General features: G+C 38.6%; 1 protein-coding gene across 1 annotated transcript in view; it reads left to right on the top strand.

The window, feature by feature from the left end:
• DPYD (dihydropyrimidine dehydrogenase) overlaps positions 1–16234 on the top strand; it is a 359045-nt gene that overhangs the window by 98446 nt on the left and 244365 nt on the right. The window contains exons 6-7 of the mRNA XM_009884907.1: positions 7936–8132; positions 12133–12214. Of these exons, the coding sequence (XP_009883209.1) occupies positions 7936–8132; positions 12133–12214 (279 nt within the window). The remainder of the gene's footprint in view (positions 1–7935; positions 8133–12132; positions 12215–16234) is intronic.

Raw genomic sequence — 16234 nt, 5'->3', positions numbered from 1 at the left:
TGGGTTTAAAATGTAAAATATATGGGTATGACGTATGCCCCTTTGTGCTTCTGAACAATGACTGATCATCTGTTCATACTGCAGATAAAACTCCCTAATTGTAAAATATTTGTCTTGCATACGGTAGAAAAAAAAAAAATGGCCCCGCACGCCTCCTGAATTTTCCTTCTACCCTTCTATGTAGTTTTGTAACTATGTTAGGCTCGTTCTCAGAGTAAATTGTAATCTAGTCTGAAAAAAACGTGGATTTTGAAAATCAAATGTTCAAGTGGAAAAAAAGGAAATGTCCGTTTGTATTTGTGATGTAGAATGTGTATACTGGGATGCAGTTACCACGGTAACTGTTGCATCTAGAGAATAACACGGAGTAAAAGCTCAGTATTATAAATGATGAGTGTCAAGCGCAGGCTACACCTGCTACAGCACAGGTCAAAATTATATTAATGTCTTTATCTGTCTCCTTTGCCCAAGTACTTTACAATCAGGAAACATCTCTGGTTTTGGAACACAAGTTCAGTGAAAATATACTGAGATTGCAGTGACAATACATACAGGCATGAGCTGTATGACTGTCAGTCCCACAAAATAAACTAAAATTACTGGTTACTCAAGTACAAGTTTGTAAGCTTGCAGTAAAAAAAAGAAGTCTACAGTAAAGAATTGCCAGTTGTAGTATTAGTAAGAAGCCCTCAAAATCTTACGTTTCTGGATAGACGTTACTGAATCTAAAGGTTCTCCTGTGTTTCTAGTTAATCATTCTGAATGGAGCAGCACAAGCTAAATAGAAAATGTATTATTTTAATGACTGCATGCTAGATTTAAATACTAGATCATTTAGTACTGTGACTCTTGTGCCAGCTACAGTTCTGGTGATTTGTTCCTCTCTGGACATATCTTCTGGCTGCTTTTGCAGCAGAAAGAAATTGGAAAAGGAAACTTGATATGTTTTTTTTTTTTCCTAAAGGATGCATTGTGACCTTACCTGCTGTTAGCCTCGGGGGCATCTCAGCAGAGCACCTGCTCTGGGAGGTGGGCTATGGTGAGGGTCCCCCTCCGAGTGCTGAACCTCCCTTCTCCCCCAGCCCACCACGGGCAAGGAAGCAACGGCTGCCCAGAGGGGTCGACATGGAGGGGTGTGCTGTGCCCTCGGGCTCAGGGTCCCTCTTTTAGTTGCATATTCACAGCTCTGATCAGTCTTAACATAGGTGGGAGAAGGTGGTTCTTGTGGAGCAGCAGCATCCCTATTTGGGATGTCTTCCTGGGCACCTCACCATTGCCAGCTTGGATGGGCATGCTGCATCAGCAGAGGAAGATTGTTCTGGGGAGCTAAGACAGTAGGACAAACAGAAAGAAAAATCTATTTGTCCCTATTAAATTTTATTTTAACACATCTTTAGGTTGTTTTCTCTTTTAAGTCATGTTGAAATCTATACTAAACGATTATATAATTTTAGGCTTGTCTGAAAGGGATTATGTAGCCTTTTACAATAATTCAGGGGATGAATCTGGGGACTTCTTATTTCTTAGGCCAATGCTGAAAGACTTGCTGATATTTGGACAAGTTATATAAACTTCTCAATAGCATGTTTTACAGACGTTAAACACAATTTTTTAAGGCATTTACATGAATGTTGCTATGTCTTTTTTAGTGGTGGGGTTCATGAAACGTTGAGGTATGGACTCTGCAATGTCTGAGATCCATGGGTTTTCTTGGGACTGGGATAATATTAACATATAGTTGTTGTACATGTTTGAAAAGTCTTTAATGAGACGCTTTAGGCCCTAGTTTTGTCAACACTCACCTACTTGCATAAAAGTTTGCAGTACTGCAACTTTAGCTGTTGAATTGTGGAGGGAGAGAGGATCAACAAGTTTTCAGAACTAGCTCATGTTTGTGGAAAAAACACTTCCTGTACATCCTGTGCTATCCACTGCAATTAAATGAAATTAATTGTGTCATCCTGTAATTTGACAACTTCAAGATGATTCCTGCGCATGCAGTTTGCTTCATTTTTTATTAAAATCTGTGCAGAATATTATTTTCTCCTTTAAATATTGAACTACCCCATATTAATGTAAACCAACCTACAGATAAATATCCATGGAAACCAGTGGAAAAGTGTGAAACTAGTACTCAGTTCCCAAATGTTACTGATTTCATTGCCTGTATTTTTCTGTCTGTGCACTAGCAAAATCTGATAACAATTCAGAATATACCAATATGTTTCACACTAAAATAAATACAAGCTAGATGCTAATGTCTACGTCAGTAGCTGTTTGGTATCTCATCATCTGAGTGAAGGATACTTAACAACAAACCTGACTGATAAACTGTTTTCTATCGCATTTTAAGCATGGAAGCAAGCATTATGCCTCAAGAATATAAAGGATTTAGTTATGAAGTCAAAACTTATGTTACTAAAAGATTAAATTTTCCCACTGCTCCTTCCATTTTCCCCATTTTTTTTTTTTTTGTATTTCAGCCTTTTTCTGTTGATGAAGGTTTTGTGATGAAGATGAGAGATTAAACAGATGCACTTTTTACTTAAGAAGTGTGACCTTCTGTGTATGTCTTGGAGACTGCCAAATATACTTTTTAGTGTCCCTTCTTGTTTCATAGGATTAAGCAAAGGCTTTTTTACCTTTTAACATTGAGGTTAAACTTTCGGTCTATTTGCTGTTTTGTTTAATGCATTCTTTGTCATAGTCCAAAGGTAATTTTAAATAAATGTGAATTCGAGCAACGCTGTCTGACCATATTTGAATTCTGCAAATAGGTGAAGGGTATCTACAGTATATTCCTCTTAGAAAAATTCTGATCAGAAAACTCAAAAGTGACTGAAATGAGTTACTTTAATTTATTCTAATTTATATAAAAATTGAGGTAATGATTCTGAATAACAGTTCTAACCTGCTCTAATGGTTTTAAATGTTTTAGATTCATTTAAATCATGCTTACTATGCCATAAAATGATTTTCATCAGGTTAGCAAAATGCATTTCTCTGAGTCACCTGCCACTCTCTGCCAAATGTCACAGCTTTTCATCAAAACATGCTAATACTAGAGTCATGTGGTGAAGAAAAGAACCAGAATTATATTACGTGAGGAGAACAATAAGCTTTTCCCTGTCTGCATTCTGAAAAACAGCTAAAGTGAGTTGGCTAAAACTTTCCAGGAAAATTAAACTTGAATCAGATGCTCAGCAATTGAAACCACTATAGTTTGCTTAAGTGAGAAGTACTGTGGAACCTTAATACAAACTTGTGTTTGCATACAGTGCCTGGAATTATGCTCTCTCTGTTGAGTATACTGAATGTTTTGGGACAAGAACCAACCCCACTGCAGTAAAAGCGTGTTTAATTCACAAGGGGAACAAACGCCCAGATTTCGCCCTGGAGAGAACATTGAGCAAGTGCACTCACACTTTTACACACTGAAGTAATGCAAATAGGGAAACTGTGGTATGTTATAAATAATTGAATCAAGAGAGAATTTATTTTGGTTGTTGGAACTTTAGCAGAATAAATTGACTGTTTCGGTTTGGTCAAATTGTATCTCACTTAAGGACAAAGTCTCCATAATCTTTTTTGTAAACTGGAATATCCTTTCTGTGGACCCTAATGGACATGGAAGCATAAGAAGGGGACAGAATCTATGTGGGTTTAGTCTGAATAGGCCCCGGGTGGTGAAGTAATGATGATTGCATATTATTTCGTAAAAACTTAAAGGACAAATGCCCAGTGTTACTAATATCTATTAATAATCTATCTAATCTCTTTTATTTGTCTGTGAGACAGAGCCAGAAGGAAAGGCAGACATGAGGCTGATGTCTTTCATTTCAGTCTTTCCACTGAGAGATTCGGTTTTGAAAAATCATCATTTGGTCTCATGTACCTGAATGGGTCTGGTTAAAAAGCACTGCGAAACAAAAGAAAAATCCATCCAAACAAAAATGAAATCTTCTTTTTGAAAGGGAGGTGGACAAGAAAGGCAGTAGTGTTAAACTTTACTTGCATCCTGACCACGGTCTGAGCAGATTAAAATCAGAGAAGACAGTTGCGGGTAATGTGGCATTGAACACTTGCTTGAAAAGTACTCATCTCTGCACACCAAAGAATTTGTACAGGAGAATTCAGTGATGTTTAATTAGGTGAATTAAAGTGCAGGGAAACTTCACCATGAGGTGAGTGAAAATCTTTTGAAATGCATTGAAGCAGTTTGCTATTTTCACACAGTTACTCTGCCAGCCTTAATATGCAAAACTGCCACTGAATTCCAGATGGCAAGATATCACTGCACAAGCTGGCTGTGCGGCATAAAGACAGTTTCACCCTATTTGCAAATAGGCAGAGTTAAAGTTGACCATTCAGCCTGAACTATGAGGATATCCTGTGTGAGTGCTTGGTTTCTGAAGCTTAAGGCTGCACTTACAGTAGTGTGGCACTTTAGTATAACGTTTAGTTGATGGGTGTGACTATTCAATCATAAATATAAAAATAATTCTGTTAACAATAAAGTAAATTTAATGCTAAATTTGTTAAGCATATGCATATTCATAATGTTCAATACAGAAATTAAGTATGCAAGTTATAGAATTTGTATTGCCAAGTAGCCTTCTAAAACAACTGCATGAGACTTTAATGGAAATTTGGTATCATTCAAGCCATTTCTGTGTGAATGTAACAAAGCAGACATTTTAGAAATATTGCATTTTGGTTATCACAGTCTAGTTTCACGGTACAATATAAGCTTTTCAGCCTGTGAAATCCATTAATAACCACATTAAACCTTCCCATATTGTATGAATTGTCAGGTTTAAATGATTCTTTTTTTTAAAACAATTATCTGTCTCTTGCTTCTTGCAGTTTGTTAAAATGCTATGTCAATTTACAAAGACTGGTGGAATTTGACACAGAAATTTTAGAGGGGGAAGGAACTAATCATTGGTTTAGCTAGCATGAGTGCTCAAGTGCGCATGAAGAAAATGAACATTGATTCAAAATTTAAATGAAAAATTCTATTCACAAGTGGAATTGCCAAAGTTTAACTTGAAAAACCTTTGCTTCTTGAGTTCTAAGGAAAGTAAAAGCTGTTGGTAAACTTGTTGAATAACTTAAATATGCTATTTATTAAGACAAATGTTGATGTATGTATTTTAGAGGATGAGTTAGTACTTGTGGAACACATTCTGCATTGAAATAGATAGGGAAAAATGTTGTCTTCTGGTAGTTTTTGAGGTTCTGGAGTTTTTGAGGCAGCCCTGAAGTGTTTGTGATACCACTGAGAATCCCGATGCAATGAGCTCTTGTATCCTTTTGGTATAATGTTGTGCTTCTGCTACAAAGATACACTCCTTGGGTTAAATATTTTCCCGTAATGCCTAAAATAAAACAAAGCTGTAACTATGCTTTTCCATGCTCCTAATCTTTAGTAGCCTGCAAGGGCTGTGAGCCTATTCTTTACTTTTATAGGTCATACAAGGTAGAGACTCTGTTCCTTCGCCTACAATGTATGTAAATGCATAGGGCAGTGAAGTCTAGCTCAGTGGATGTAGAATATTTCTGCATTAGGCTCTTACCTGTGTGCGTAAGCAAAGAACTGATTTAATGCAAAACTGTGTGATTTTGTGTGTGACATTTGTGTGACATTGCAACTAGGTAGGAGCCCATTGTGCTCAGTTCTGTTCTATACATAATAGTGGTCAGAGAGTGTCCTGAAGTACCTGTAGTGGTCACAGAATCATAGTCAAGACAGAATGGAGCAGATCACCATTTTACAGGTGAAGAATTGAGGCATAGGGAGAACAATCTAACTTTCAGGTATGCCTACAACTTTTGGACACCTGATTAAAAAGTGGGGAACATCTGAAAGAGATGAGCAACTAACATGAAGTAAGTCCTATTAGAATTATCTAAGAGGAGGCATTTAAAGTATGGGTTACCAGTGAAAATACAGCACTGAAGACTAGGGGCAGTTCCTAAAAAAAGTTGCAAAACCACCTAAGGTTGGTTACCTACCACCTCTAAAAAGTCAAGCCATAAGTGATTTATCCAGGATCACACAAGACATCTCTTGAAGAAGCAAAGCCTCTTCACTGGTATTGCAATCCTTGGCATTATTCACAAAAAAAAAAAATGGATGAGGGAAAAGCTGTGGATGTTGTTTACCTGGACTTTAGTAAAGCCTTTGGCACCATGTCCCACAGCATTCTCCAGGAGACACTGGCTACTTGTGGCTTGGATGGGTGTATTCTTCACTGAGTAAAGAACTGTCTGGAAGGCTGCACCCAAAGAGTGGTAGTGAATGGAGTTAAATCCAGTTGGCGGCCAGTCACAAGTGATGTTCCTCAGGGCTTGGTATTGGAGCTGGTTCTCTTTAATATCTCTGTCAACAACCTGGACAAGGGGATTGAGTGCACCTTCAGTAAGTCTGGAGATCACACCAGGTTGGGCAGGTGTGTTGACCTGTTTGAGGGTAGGATGGCCCTACAGAGGGATCTGGACAGGCTGGATCGATGGGCCGAGGCCAATGGTATGAGGTTCAACAAGGCCAAGTGCCGGGTCCTGCGGTTGGGTTACAACAGCCCCATGCAGTGCTACAGGCTTGGGGAAGAGTGGCTGGGAAGCTGCCCAGCAGAAAAGGACCTGGGGGTGCTGGTTGACTGGCAGCGGAATATGAGCCAGCAGTGTGCCCAGGTGGCCAAGAAGGCCAACAGCATCCTGACGGGTATCAGAAATAGTGTGGCCAGCATGACTAGAGAAGTGATTGTCCCCCTGTACTCAGCATTGGTGAGGCTGAATCTCGAATTCTTTGTTCGGTTTTGTACCTCTCACTACAAGAAAGACATTGAGGTGCTGGAACACATCCAGAGAAAGGCAACGGAGCTGGTGAGGGGTCTAGAGCAAAAGTCTTACGAGGAGCGGCTGAGGGAAGTGGGGTTGTTTAGGCTGGAGAAAAGGAGGCTGAGGGGAGACCTTATTGCTCTCTGCAAACACCTGAAAGGAGGTTGTAGCGACGTGGGTGTCAGTCTCTTCTCCCAAGTAACAAGTGATAGGACAAGAGGAAATGGCCTCAAGTTGCACCAGGGGAGGTTTAGATTGGATATTAGGCAAAATTCCTTCACCAAAAGGTTTGTTAAGCATTGCGACAGGCTGCCCAGGGAAGTGATGGAATCTCCATCCCTGGAGGTATTTAAGAGACGGATAGATGTGGTGCTTGGAGACACAGAGGTGGTAGAGAGGTGGAGGTCAACCTGTTCTTGCTAGTGACAAGTGATAGGACAAGAGGAAGTGGCCTCGAGTTACGCCAGGATAGATTTAGGTTGGATATCAGGAAAAAGTTCTTCTCAGAAAGGGTTGTTAAGCATTGGAACAGGCTGCCCAGGGAAGTGGTGGAGGCACCATCCCTGGAGGAATTTAAAAGATGGGTGGACGTGGTGGTTAGGGACATGGTTCACTGATGGTTTTGGCAGTGTTAGGTTGATGGTTAGACTAGAGGATCTTAAAGGTTCCGTCCAACCTAGACGATTCTATGATTCTAAAATACTTTTCTAGTAGTAAAAATAATCTGAACATTGTTAGGAAGGAAATTTTTGGTGTTACAGAGATTCTCTGCCATCTGGCTGACTTTGTATTACTATTCCGTTACTGGTAGTCTGTTTCCACCTTCTCTGTAAAATTCACAGTAGTGAAAGATCTGACTTCAGACATTTTTAAGACAAAAGAACCATAGAAGGACCAAAGCCTGCAACTACAGCATCCCTTACAAATGCATGTATCATGTAATTTGGGAATCCCTGTAATGATAGGAAGCGATCCACAATAATGCGTTAATGATATGTGACAGTACTAGCAGAAGCTTCCATCACGTTATTCATAATAAAATTTAAGGAGGGAACATAAAGTATGTAACCTGTTGCCTGCATTGCTTTTCAGGTGTTCAAAGCTATGAATATTCCTCAGATCAGAAACCCTTCCTTACCTCGTATAGAAGATATGCCTGAAGCCTATCACGTGAAGATAGCTCTCCTTGGTGCAGGACCTGCAAGTTTAAGTTGTGCTTCCTTTTTGGCTCGATTGGGCTATTCGAACATCACCATATTTGAAAAACAGGAGTACCTTGGTGGCTTAAGGTAAAAACACAATGACAACAAAGCACTGTTTCCTATGAATGTAGAGAGAATAGCAAAAAATATTGTGCAAACCTGTTTATACACGCTACCTCTGCGTTTACCAGAGGAAGAGAGTAGAAAATTTCAGATCTGGAAAGCTTACATTTTATTTAAATAATTAATCATTCAATCCAAAATAGGTACAATTACAGGCAAGCTTTAACTGAGAATCTGTTGGCTAACTCGTATATTCTCTTCAAATGACTTCTAAAGTTCCAGGGTGCAGTTCTTATTATCAAATTAACAACATAGAAAATTATGCCAGGAACCATTTTCCCTTATTCAAAACTTTTAAAGCAAGATGAAGCACTTGTAGCCCTACATAGTGAAAGAATTAGTAGATGTTTAAAATGCTTTAGACAGATAATAATTTCATGGAGAATTTTAAATTTAGAATGCTCTCATGAACTACTTTATGCAAATAAAGGTGACAGTGAATAAATCCATCATGTATGCCTGGACTTGCAGCTTTAGTAAACCATGCCGTGAGTGAAATAAACTCCCTACAATTCTCAACCCTCAACAAATTGCAAATACACAAAGGAAGGTATCTTTGCAGTTTTCCTATATGGTAAGCACTTGGCTGATATTTGCATGATGTAATGTCCTCTACACTAGAAGATGAATTTTTACCACTGTAACAATGGCTGAGATCATATCTTATAAATTTGTTGGAATCCCTAAGTACAAGATAAAATATTTCAGAAACCAAACAGTTTCAAAATCAAAATTAAATTTTGCATGTTGAGGATGTACTCACACTAAAGTGTTTACAAAACAAAAAGTGAAAAGAAACAGAGAGAGAAAGAAGGGTGACATGCTCACATTTCTCACTGCAGCATCACTGAAATCAATAGAGTTGACACTGTTAATGAATTTGATCCATAATGTCATAATGTCAAATACTTATTCAGTGCTCTGAAAGATAGAGAATCAATGCTAGAGAGGTTGAACTGATTACTTGCATTTTTTTCCAGTGAGGTTCAGAAGTATTCTACCTAATTATCAAGGTGTTAATACATAGGCATTTAACTGTGGAGCTGTTTTACTTGAACTGGTTGCCATAGAGGATTGAAAATTTAGTATATGAAATACCTGTTGGGTAGCATATGTTTTCATAAATACCGGATTTAAAATGAGTTTTGTTGCTGCAAAGTAGTAAGAAATCATGAGGTGTTTCTAACAATGAAGCTTTACTTGGTGACCGGTTACACTCGGGTTGAACTCAGCTATATAATACAGTACTTTCTGCAGTTGCTTACAGTACAGTGCTGCAGTTGCTTACTGTGTGCTTTCATATTTGAAGCGATGTGATCTTCAGTTGCATCTGTTCTTCGAGTTTTAAGTTGAATTTAAAATAAAGCTTAGTCTGTTTGCTCTGCTGCAAAAAGCCTTACAGTAAGTTTTGCCTGTTCTGTTAGCATCCTTAATGGTCAAGCAGTGCATTTCAAAATGTATTTCTTTTTTCTGAGTCTTAAAGAACACATAGCAACCAAGGTCAAATTTCCCTCCCATTCATTGAAGAAAGTTTCACATCTGGTTTAAGGGCATCAATTCCTTTTGTCCTTATTTTAATCTTGGAACAGAAGGGAGGGTGGCCTGTGGCAGCAATCATCCATTATTCCATTTGTAAGTCTTTGCAGTACATCTTTTAACAAGTTTAGATTATTGATGCGTGTGTTTTCAAAGCTTCGTAAACTAATGCAAATAGCTAACAAGAACAAATTAATTTTGTATTTGGAATGAACTGTTTGAAAAGGCAGTGCTTGTGCCCTTTTTTAGTTTGCTCTGCCTTTTATTAAGTGTTTTAACTAGGATGTTCCTTCACATATATATTACATCATAGCTAACTTCAATGATATTGCAACACTAGAAAGGTGTCTAGTGATTGTAGTTCCTGTGGTGTGATATTTAAGTGTAGCATAAGTCTGTGGTTATCTGAACATGTCTGAGTTTTTCACATTTACGGGCAGGTTTTCCTACTTTTCACCAGTTGTGTAAAATTTAGGCTTTATGGCAAAGTAGGCATGAGTAGATCATGCTCTTGCTTAGGCACCTTGAACAAGCTTCGCTGCTCGTACTCCTAGCTATGCTGCTGGTTTACAACATACCAAAATATTCCTCTCACTAGGCCAAAGGGGTGTCCCTTGAGCAAAAGTAATTTGGGATTTCTCAGAAACACCAAGTACCTGTCCAAGCACCTCTAACTTGGATCAGATTTGACAAAGAGGTGAATTGGTGGGACACTGTTCCCATCCACTGCATCCCTCCTGCAGCTCTGCCCCGTTTCCTTCTCCCCCTCAGTCTCTTCATTGCAGCATCAGAGACTGTCTTCTGCTGCTGAAAGAAGTTGTATCAGAATTACTGATGTACCAGTTGACTTTCATAAAATGCTTATTTTTATGGTAAATGTGCATGCACGTGTCCCTACAGAACTCTGTGTATTTGCATATGAACATACACATACATTTATATGTACATATGTATGGGTATACTCCGCAGCATAAAACTGTAAGTAAATGTTTAATAAGAGCAAAAAATTGTTTACAAATTCTGACAAGGGTGTAGCACAGCCAGTGCTGTTCTGCGTTCTAAGAGTCATGGACATGACAGGCCATCAACAAATACATAGGTGGCTTGGAAAATAGAAATTTCCTTTTTTTATTATATTTCTTTATTGAATCTGTGTTGCAGAATCATATTGATACATTAGTTTCTGCCTCAGACACTTTTTTACTTAGCATGACCTGTGAAAGCTGTATCATCATGACACATTCATTATATCTGATATTTAAAACACTTTTCATTGCACACTAGTTGGGAAAGGTGAATAAATGGCAGTACTAGAAGTGATAAGGAGGAACACCAGTTTCTTATCAATATATTTAAAGTTGATGCAACTTAAAATCCTTCTGGCCTGTCAACGTTAGATGTTAAAGATGGTGTGGTAACTAACAATATGTAAAATAAAGCCACTGTGAATCTCTTGTGCCAGTGCTTTGTTATGGAAATTATAGCTTCATTAATTTGAAAACAGATTAGACTGTTCGAAGCTTAGAAATATCTGGGGAGAGACTTTAACTTTTCTGCATATTCAGTTTTTTACCTTCATTGAACAAAAGTATCTAAATAGAACTTCACTATGTTTACCTGTGATGTGTTTTATGGCAGAGGTTTTAAACTGGCATAAGTAGATGTCATTTCATTGGAGATAAAAATCTGTACCAGTAGATATAATCTGAGATTCTATGCTGGCACTGCAGTTTTCCCATACATGAGATCTGTGATTCTGGGAACTTGAAGATGACATTCCTAACCTTTCCCATTCCCAGGAAGAAAAAATGCCAGCTAATAAACATGAGGTCAAAAAACAGACTTGAAACCAAGAGCTGATAGAAAATTACTGGCTTTGTCCATCCTGGAAGATCATAAAAAATTTATGAAGTAGAAATGGAGGAGGGTACAGTTTTAAATGCCATTGCTCAAAATAGCATATGCAACACTTTTTTAAAAAAATGTGTGGGAAATTTGAGTCTTTCTTATTGGGTATCTTAACGAATGATTGCTAGAAGATCACTTTGCTTTTAATAGCCATGAGATCTTTTCTTAAATGGATATCTGAGGTTTGTTTAGTGTTACATATTCTGGTGAACAAAAGGAATGGAGCCGAAGTTCTTTTGGACCTAAGTTTAACGTATGTTAAATGGTTACCTGCAAGTGTGGGCAGGATTGGCCTCAAGGTACTGCCTTCTTGGCCTATATTTTTAGCATTGCTGAATAATGCTGTTTTGTCACTCTAACAATTTAAAAATGCCAATGGTCAAGCGTCAGCACATTTCCATTCATATACATCAAAATTAATTAAGGTGTGTTATAAGTATTGAATTTTTAAGAAATAAAAAAAAAAATCCTTTCTTCATCATAGCTGGAAGTAATTCACAAGTGTTTTTATTTGTTTTAGTACATCTGAAATCCCCCAGTTCCGATTGCCGTATGATGTAGTGAATTTTGAAGCTGAGCTTATGAAGGATCTTGGAGTGAAGGTAATGAAAAATATATCCTGCCTATATATAGCTCAAAGAAAAAAGAACAAGAACTCTGCCAAAGATTAACAGCAAAATGTCATGCACATTAGTAAAGAACAATTAAAAGCTACGCTAGACAGAGGCAGGAAGATGCTTCCTCTTGCTCAGGGCATTTGTCTGTCTCCTGTCTGAATGCCACTAGTTTGGAAAAGGGCAATCAATAGTTCTCATCTGGCATGCCTGCATGTGATTAATTGTCTGTAAGAAACAAATTCCTAAATTGCTTTAGGGGTTCAATGTAGCTATTGGAATGATTTGATTTTTTTTAATCGAGTTTTTTTTCATGCAAGTTTGGCACTACTTAAAACATTCATATTTGGTACTTCTCCTTTTGTTCACTCTCCCTGAATTTTTTTCTTAATGGTTTATCATACAGTCTTGCATCCAAGTTAATTTTATAATAAAATGCATCCAATTAAACAAAGTGTTAACATGATCATCTAATGTAAACAATAACAGTCATTGAACTTCTTGGAAAGCAATACTTATGCATTATTCTGTTAAACAAATGTGTGCTGTTCATAGATAATGGGAACATTGCTTTATTGTTAATTTAGGGCTTGAGCCGAAGATTTAGATAGTATTTGCAACTGCTGCACACTTTAATACAAGTTACAAATGTAGAATGCATCACTGGATCAAATTTTTGAGTACCAGGAGAGATAATGTATTTTTAACATGATACTAAAGCACTCAGTTTAGCAAGCAATGCTTCTTGGAACCTTTCATGTCGGTTCATATTGTAAAAGCAGTAGACTGTTGTCACAAGACCCAAGCGAGAACCTCATCCTGCCCAGGTTTTATAAAAATGCTGGTAAGATGTACGATAAGGCTTTAAAAACTACAGGTATATTTTTCTACTGTAAAGATCCCTTTGCAACCCTTGAAAAGACCGACAGAATGGAGATTGAGGTAGGGATGGGTCTAAAAACAGAGCACTGACAATTTTAGACAAAATTGCTGGGCATGGGCTCCTGGGAATCCTCTGCGAAACTCAGTCCCCCGGGGCTCCCTGTTATGACAAGGTCTCCAGAATGGACTCATAGAGCCACCATGTCATCTTTACCTGCAAGTCCTCTGCAGTTTTGAAGTGCAGCAGAGAATCTCAATGTAAATTTGCTTCCAAGCTCTGCCATTGGTTTGCAATTGACCCTTTGGCAAGCTGGTTAACTAAGTACCTTAGCTTTATACCTCTGTAAGCTGGAAATATTTTCTCATGTTTACTTAAAGCATTTCAAATCTTTGGTGGAAGGTGCTGTATTGTGTAAATGCTCAGTAGTGCTGTTTATTCAAGTAATTCTACTGAAATTAATAAGAATTAGTCAGCTGAATAAGGATTACAGAGCGAGGCCCTAGGAGCATTATGAATCCCCACATAAAATAGTATTGCCATTTAAATTCCTTCATTAGGTTTTCATAACATATGTACACAATAGGATAAAAAAATGTAATGACAATTTATGGAATGTATTTTGTTGCCGGTGAGGATGTAGTCTGTATTCTTGAAAGGATTACAACTATACGTGGCTTTTTGCACCTCTGATAAAATTTATACCGTATCTCCAAAGACCAAGAAAAAGTAATTCTTTAAAGTATTGTACACTGTATTTTACATCTGCCTTTTTTTTCCCCACCAATAGGAAATGTATATTAAATGGAATATAGGCAGATTCAATAACAAACAATATATACAATGTCATGAGGACTAAACTGTTAAGATCACAAAGTTTAGTGCTTATACAATAGAGTGTGGCGTTTTGTAAAGTTAATATACAAGTGATGTAACAAAAACTGTGGCAAAATGTTCAGGTTCAGAGAGTCTAACAAATGGATATAGAAACACAAATACCCGCATCAAGCAGTACAAAATATCAGAAGAGGAATCACACACACGTTACGCGCTCAAGAGCCTTAGGGTTAGGAGAGATGTGTGAAAGGTATGTGTATCTTCAATTGCACGACCTCTACACAGGGGACTGCTATAGTTGGTTTCCTGAACAGGCAGCAAACAATTCCTCATCTCACTCTTATGACAACTGCAGCTGCTCAACCTGTGCAATGGATGCTCAAAGCAGGTTTGCTAATGGAACATTACTCTACAAAAAAATTTCAGCTTTTACCTCGAGAAGTAAATAATAGTTGAATGGAAACAAATATAGATTATAGGTATATTTTTATTACTGTGACAATTTTTTTTTTTAAATAAACGAACACCAGTCACTGCACTTTAGACATTGTTGTTTGTCTAAATTAGAATTAACAATTGCAAGTTTAAATCAAAACTGATCTCATTCATAATTTTGAAAACCTCTGTTAGTTTACCACTCAGAATCTGAGTCTGCTTCGTTACAAGCAAGTAGGGCATGCTGTAGTTTGCACAGAACATTCTTCAGACTTAATGCCATCTCTGGCTCAGATTTTTACAGGCAGGTTTTTTGCATCCACAAAAACACCATTGACTTCACTGAGGGTTTTTGGCATAAAGGTGTTCTAGCTAGTGGTCTCAGTGCAAAATTCAGGCTGTGAGCTTTGAGAGCGCAGCGCAAAGGCAATACCATTCTTCCTTTGGGACTGGCATTGCATGCTGCACCATTGTAGGCCTACCAAGATCCTGATACTGTGCAGGAAAGCATCACTTGGTTTTCTGTTTGGACTCCCTGTTAATATAGAATAGTGTCTTGTCTTTTATTTTAAGTGGCTGCTTATGGCTTGAATAGGTGTATTCTTCACTGGGTAAAGAGCTGGCTGGGGGGCCAGGCCCAAAGAGTGGTAGGGAATGGAGTTAAATCCAGTTAGTGGCCAGTCACAAGTGGTGTTCCCCAGGGCTCGGTATTGGGGCCGGTTCTCTTTAATATCTTTATCAACGATATGGATCGAGTAAATTTGGAGATGACACCAAGTTGGGTGGGAGTGTTGATCTGTTTGAAGGTAGGATGGTGCTACAGAGGGAGCTGGACAGTCTGGATCGATGGGCCGAGGCCAATGGTATGAGGTTCAACAAGGCCAGGTGCCAGGTCCTGCGGTTGGGTTACAACAGCCCCATGCAGTGCTACAGGCTTGGGGAAGAGTGGCTGAAAAGCTGAATATGCGCCAGCAGTGTGCCCAGGTGGCCAAGAAGGCCAACAGCATCCTGACGTGTATCAGAAATAGTGTGGCCAGCATGACTAGAGAAGTAATTTTCCCCCTTTACTTGGCACTGGTGAGGCCGCATCTTGAGTACTGTGTTCAGTTTTGGGCCCATCAGTACAAAAAAGACATTGAGGTGCTGGAGTGTGTCCAGAGAAGGGCAACGGAGCTGGTGATGGGTCTGGAGAACAAGTCTTACGAGGAGCGGCTGAGGGAAGTGGGGTTGTTTAGGCTGGAGAAAAGGAGGCTGAGTGGAGACCTTATTGCTCTCTGCAAACACCTGAAAGGAGGTTGTAGCGACGTGGGTGTCAGTCTCTTCTCCCAAGTAACAAGTGATAGGACAAGAGGAAATGGTCTCAAGTTGCACCAGGGGAAGTTTAGATTGGGTATTAGGAAAAATTTCTTCACTGAAAGGGTTGTGAAGCATTGGAACAGGCTGCCCAGGGAAGTGGTTGAGTCACCATCCCTGGAGGTATTGAAAAGATGGGTAGATGTGGTGCTTAGAGTCATGGTTTAGTAGCGGGGTTGGCAGTGTTAGGTTGGTGGTTGGACTTGATCTTAAAGGTCCCTTCCAACCTAGACAATTCTATGATTCTGTGATTTTCATTTCCCTGTAAGAGGCTCATACTTTCACTAATGTTTCTGCGATAACGTAAACTGCTTGTTTTTCATCTGGTGTGCTGGGTGATCTGTTTGGGGCATCTTCCATAAAGAAGGTTCTTGCTTCCACATCATGTCTCTAAAATTCTTATTTTCACATGGGAATTCAACTTTTTGTAGTCAGCACCAAATACAGTGATTTAGTCACAGTAGAAAAACTGCCATTTGCAGCTTTACTTCAGTATTGTGTTC

The sequence above is a fragment of the Charadrius vociferus genome, unplaced genomic scaffold, assembly GCF_000708025.1.
Source record: "Charadrius vociferus isolate BGI_N301 unplaced genomic scaffold, ASM70802v2 scaffold163, whole genome shotgun sequence".
NCBI lineage: Eukaryota > Metazoa > Chordata > Aves > Charadriiformes > Charadriidae > Charadrius > Charadrius vociferus.
The sequence above is the reverse complement of the archived record's forward strand: the minus strand, read 5'-3'. Positions and strand labels throughout refer to the sequence as shown.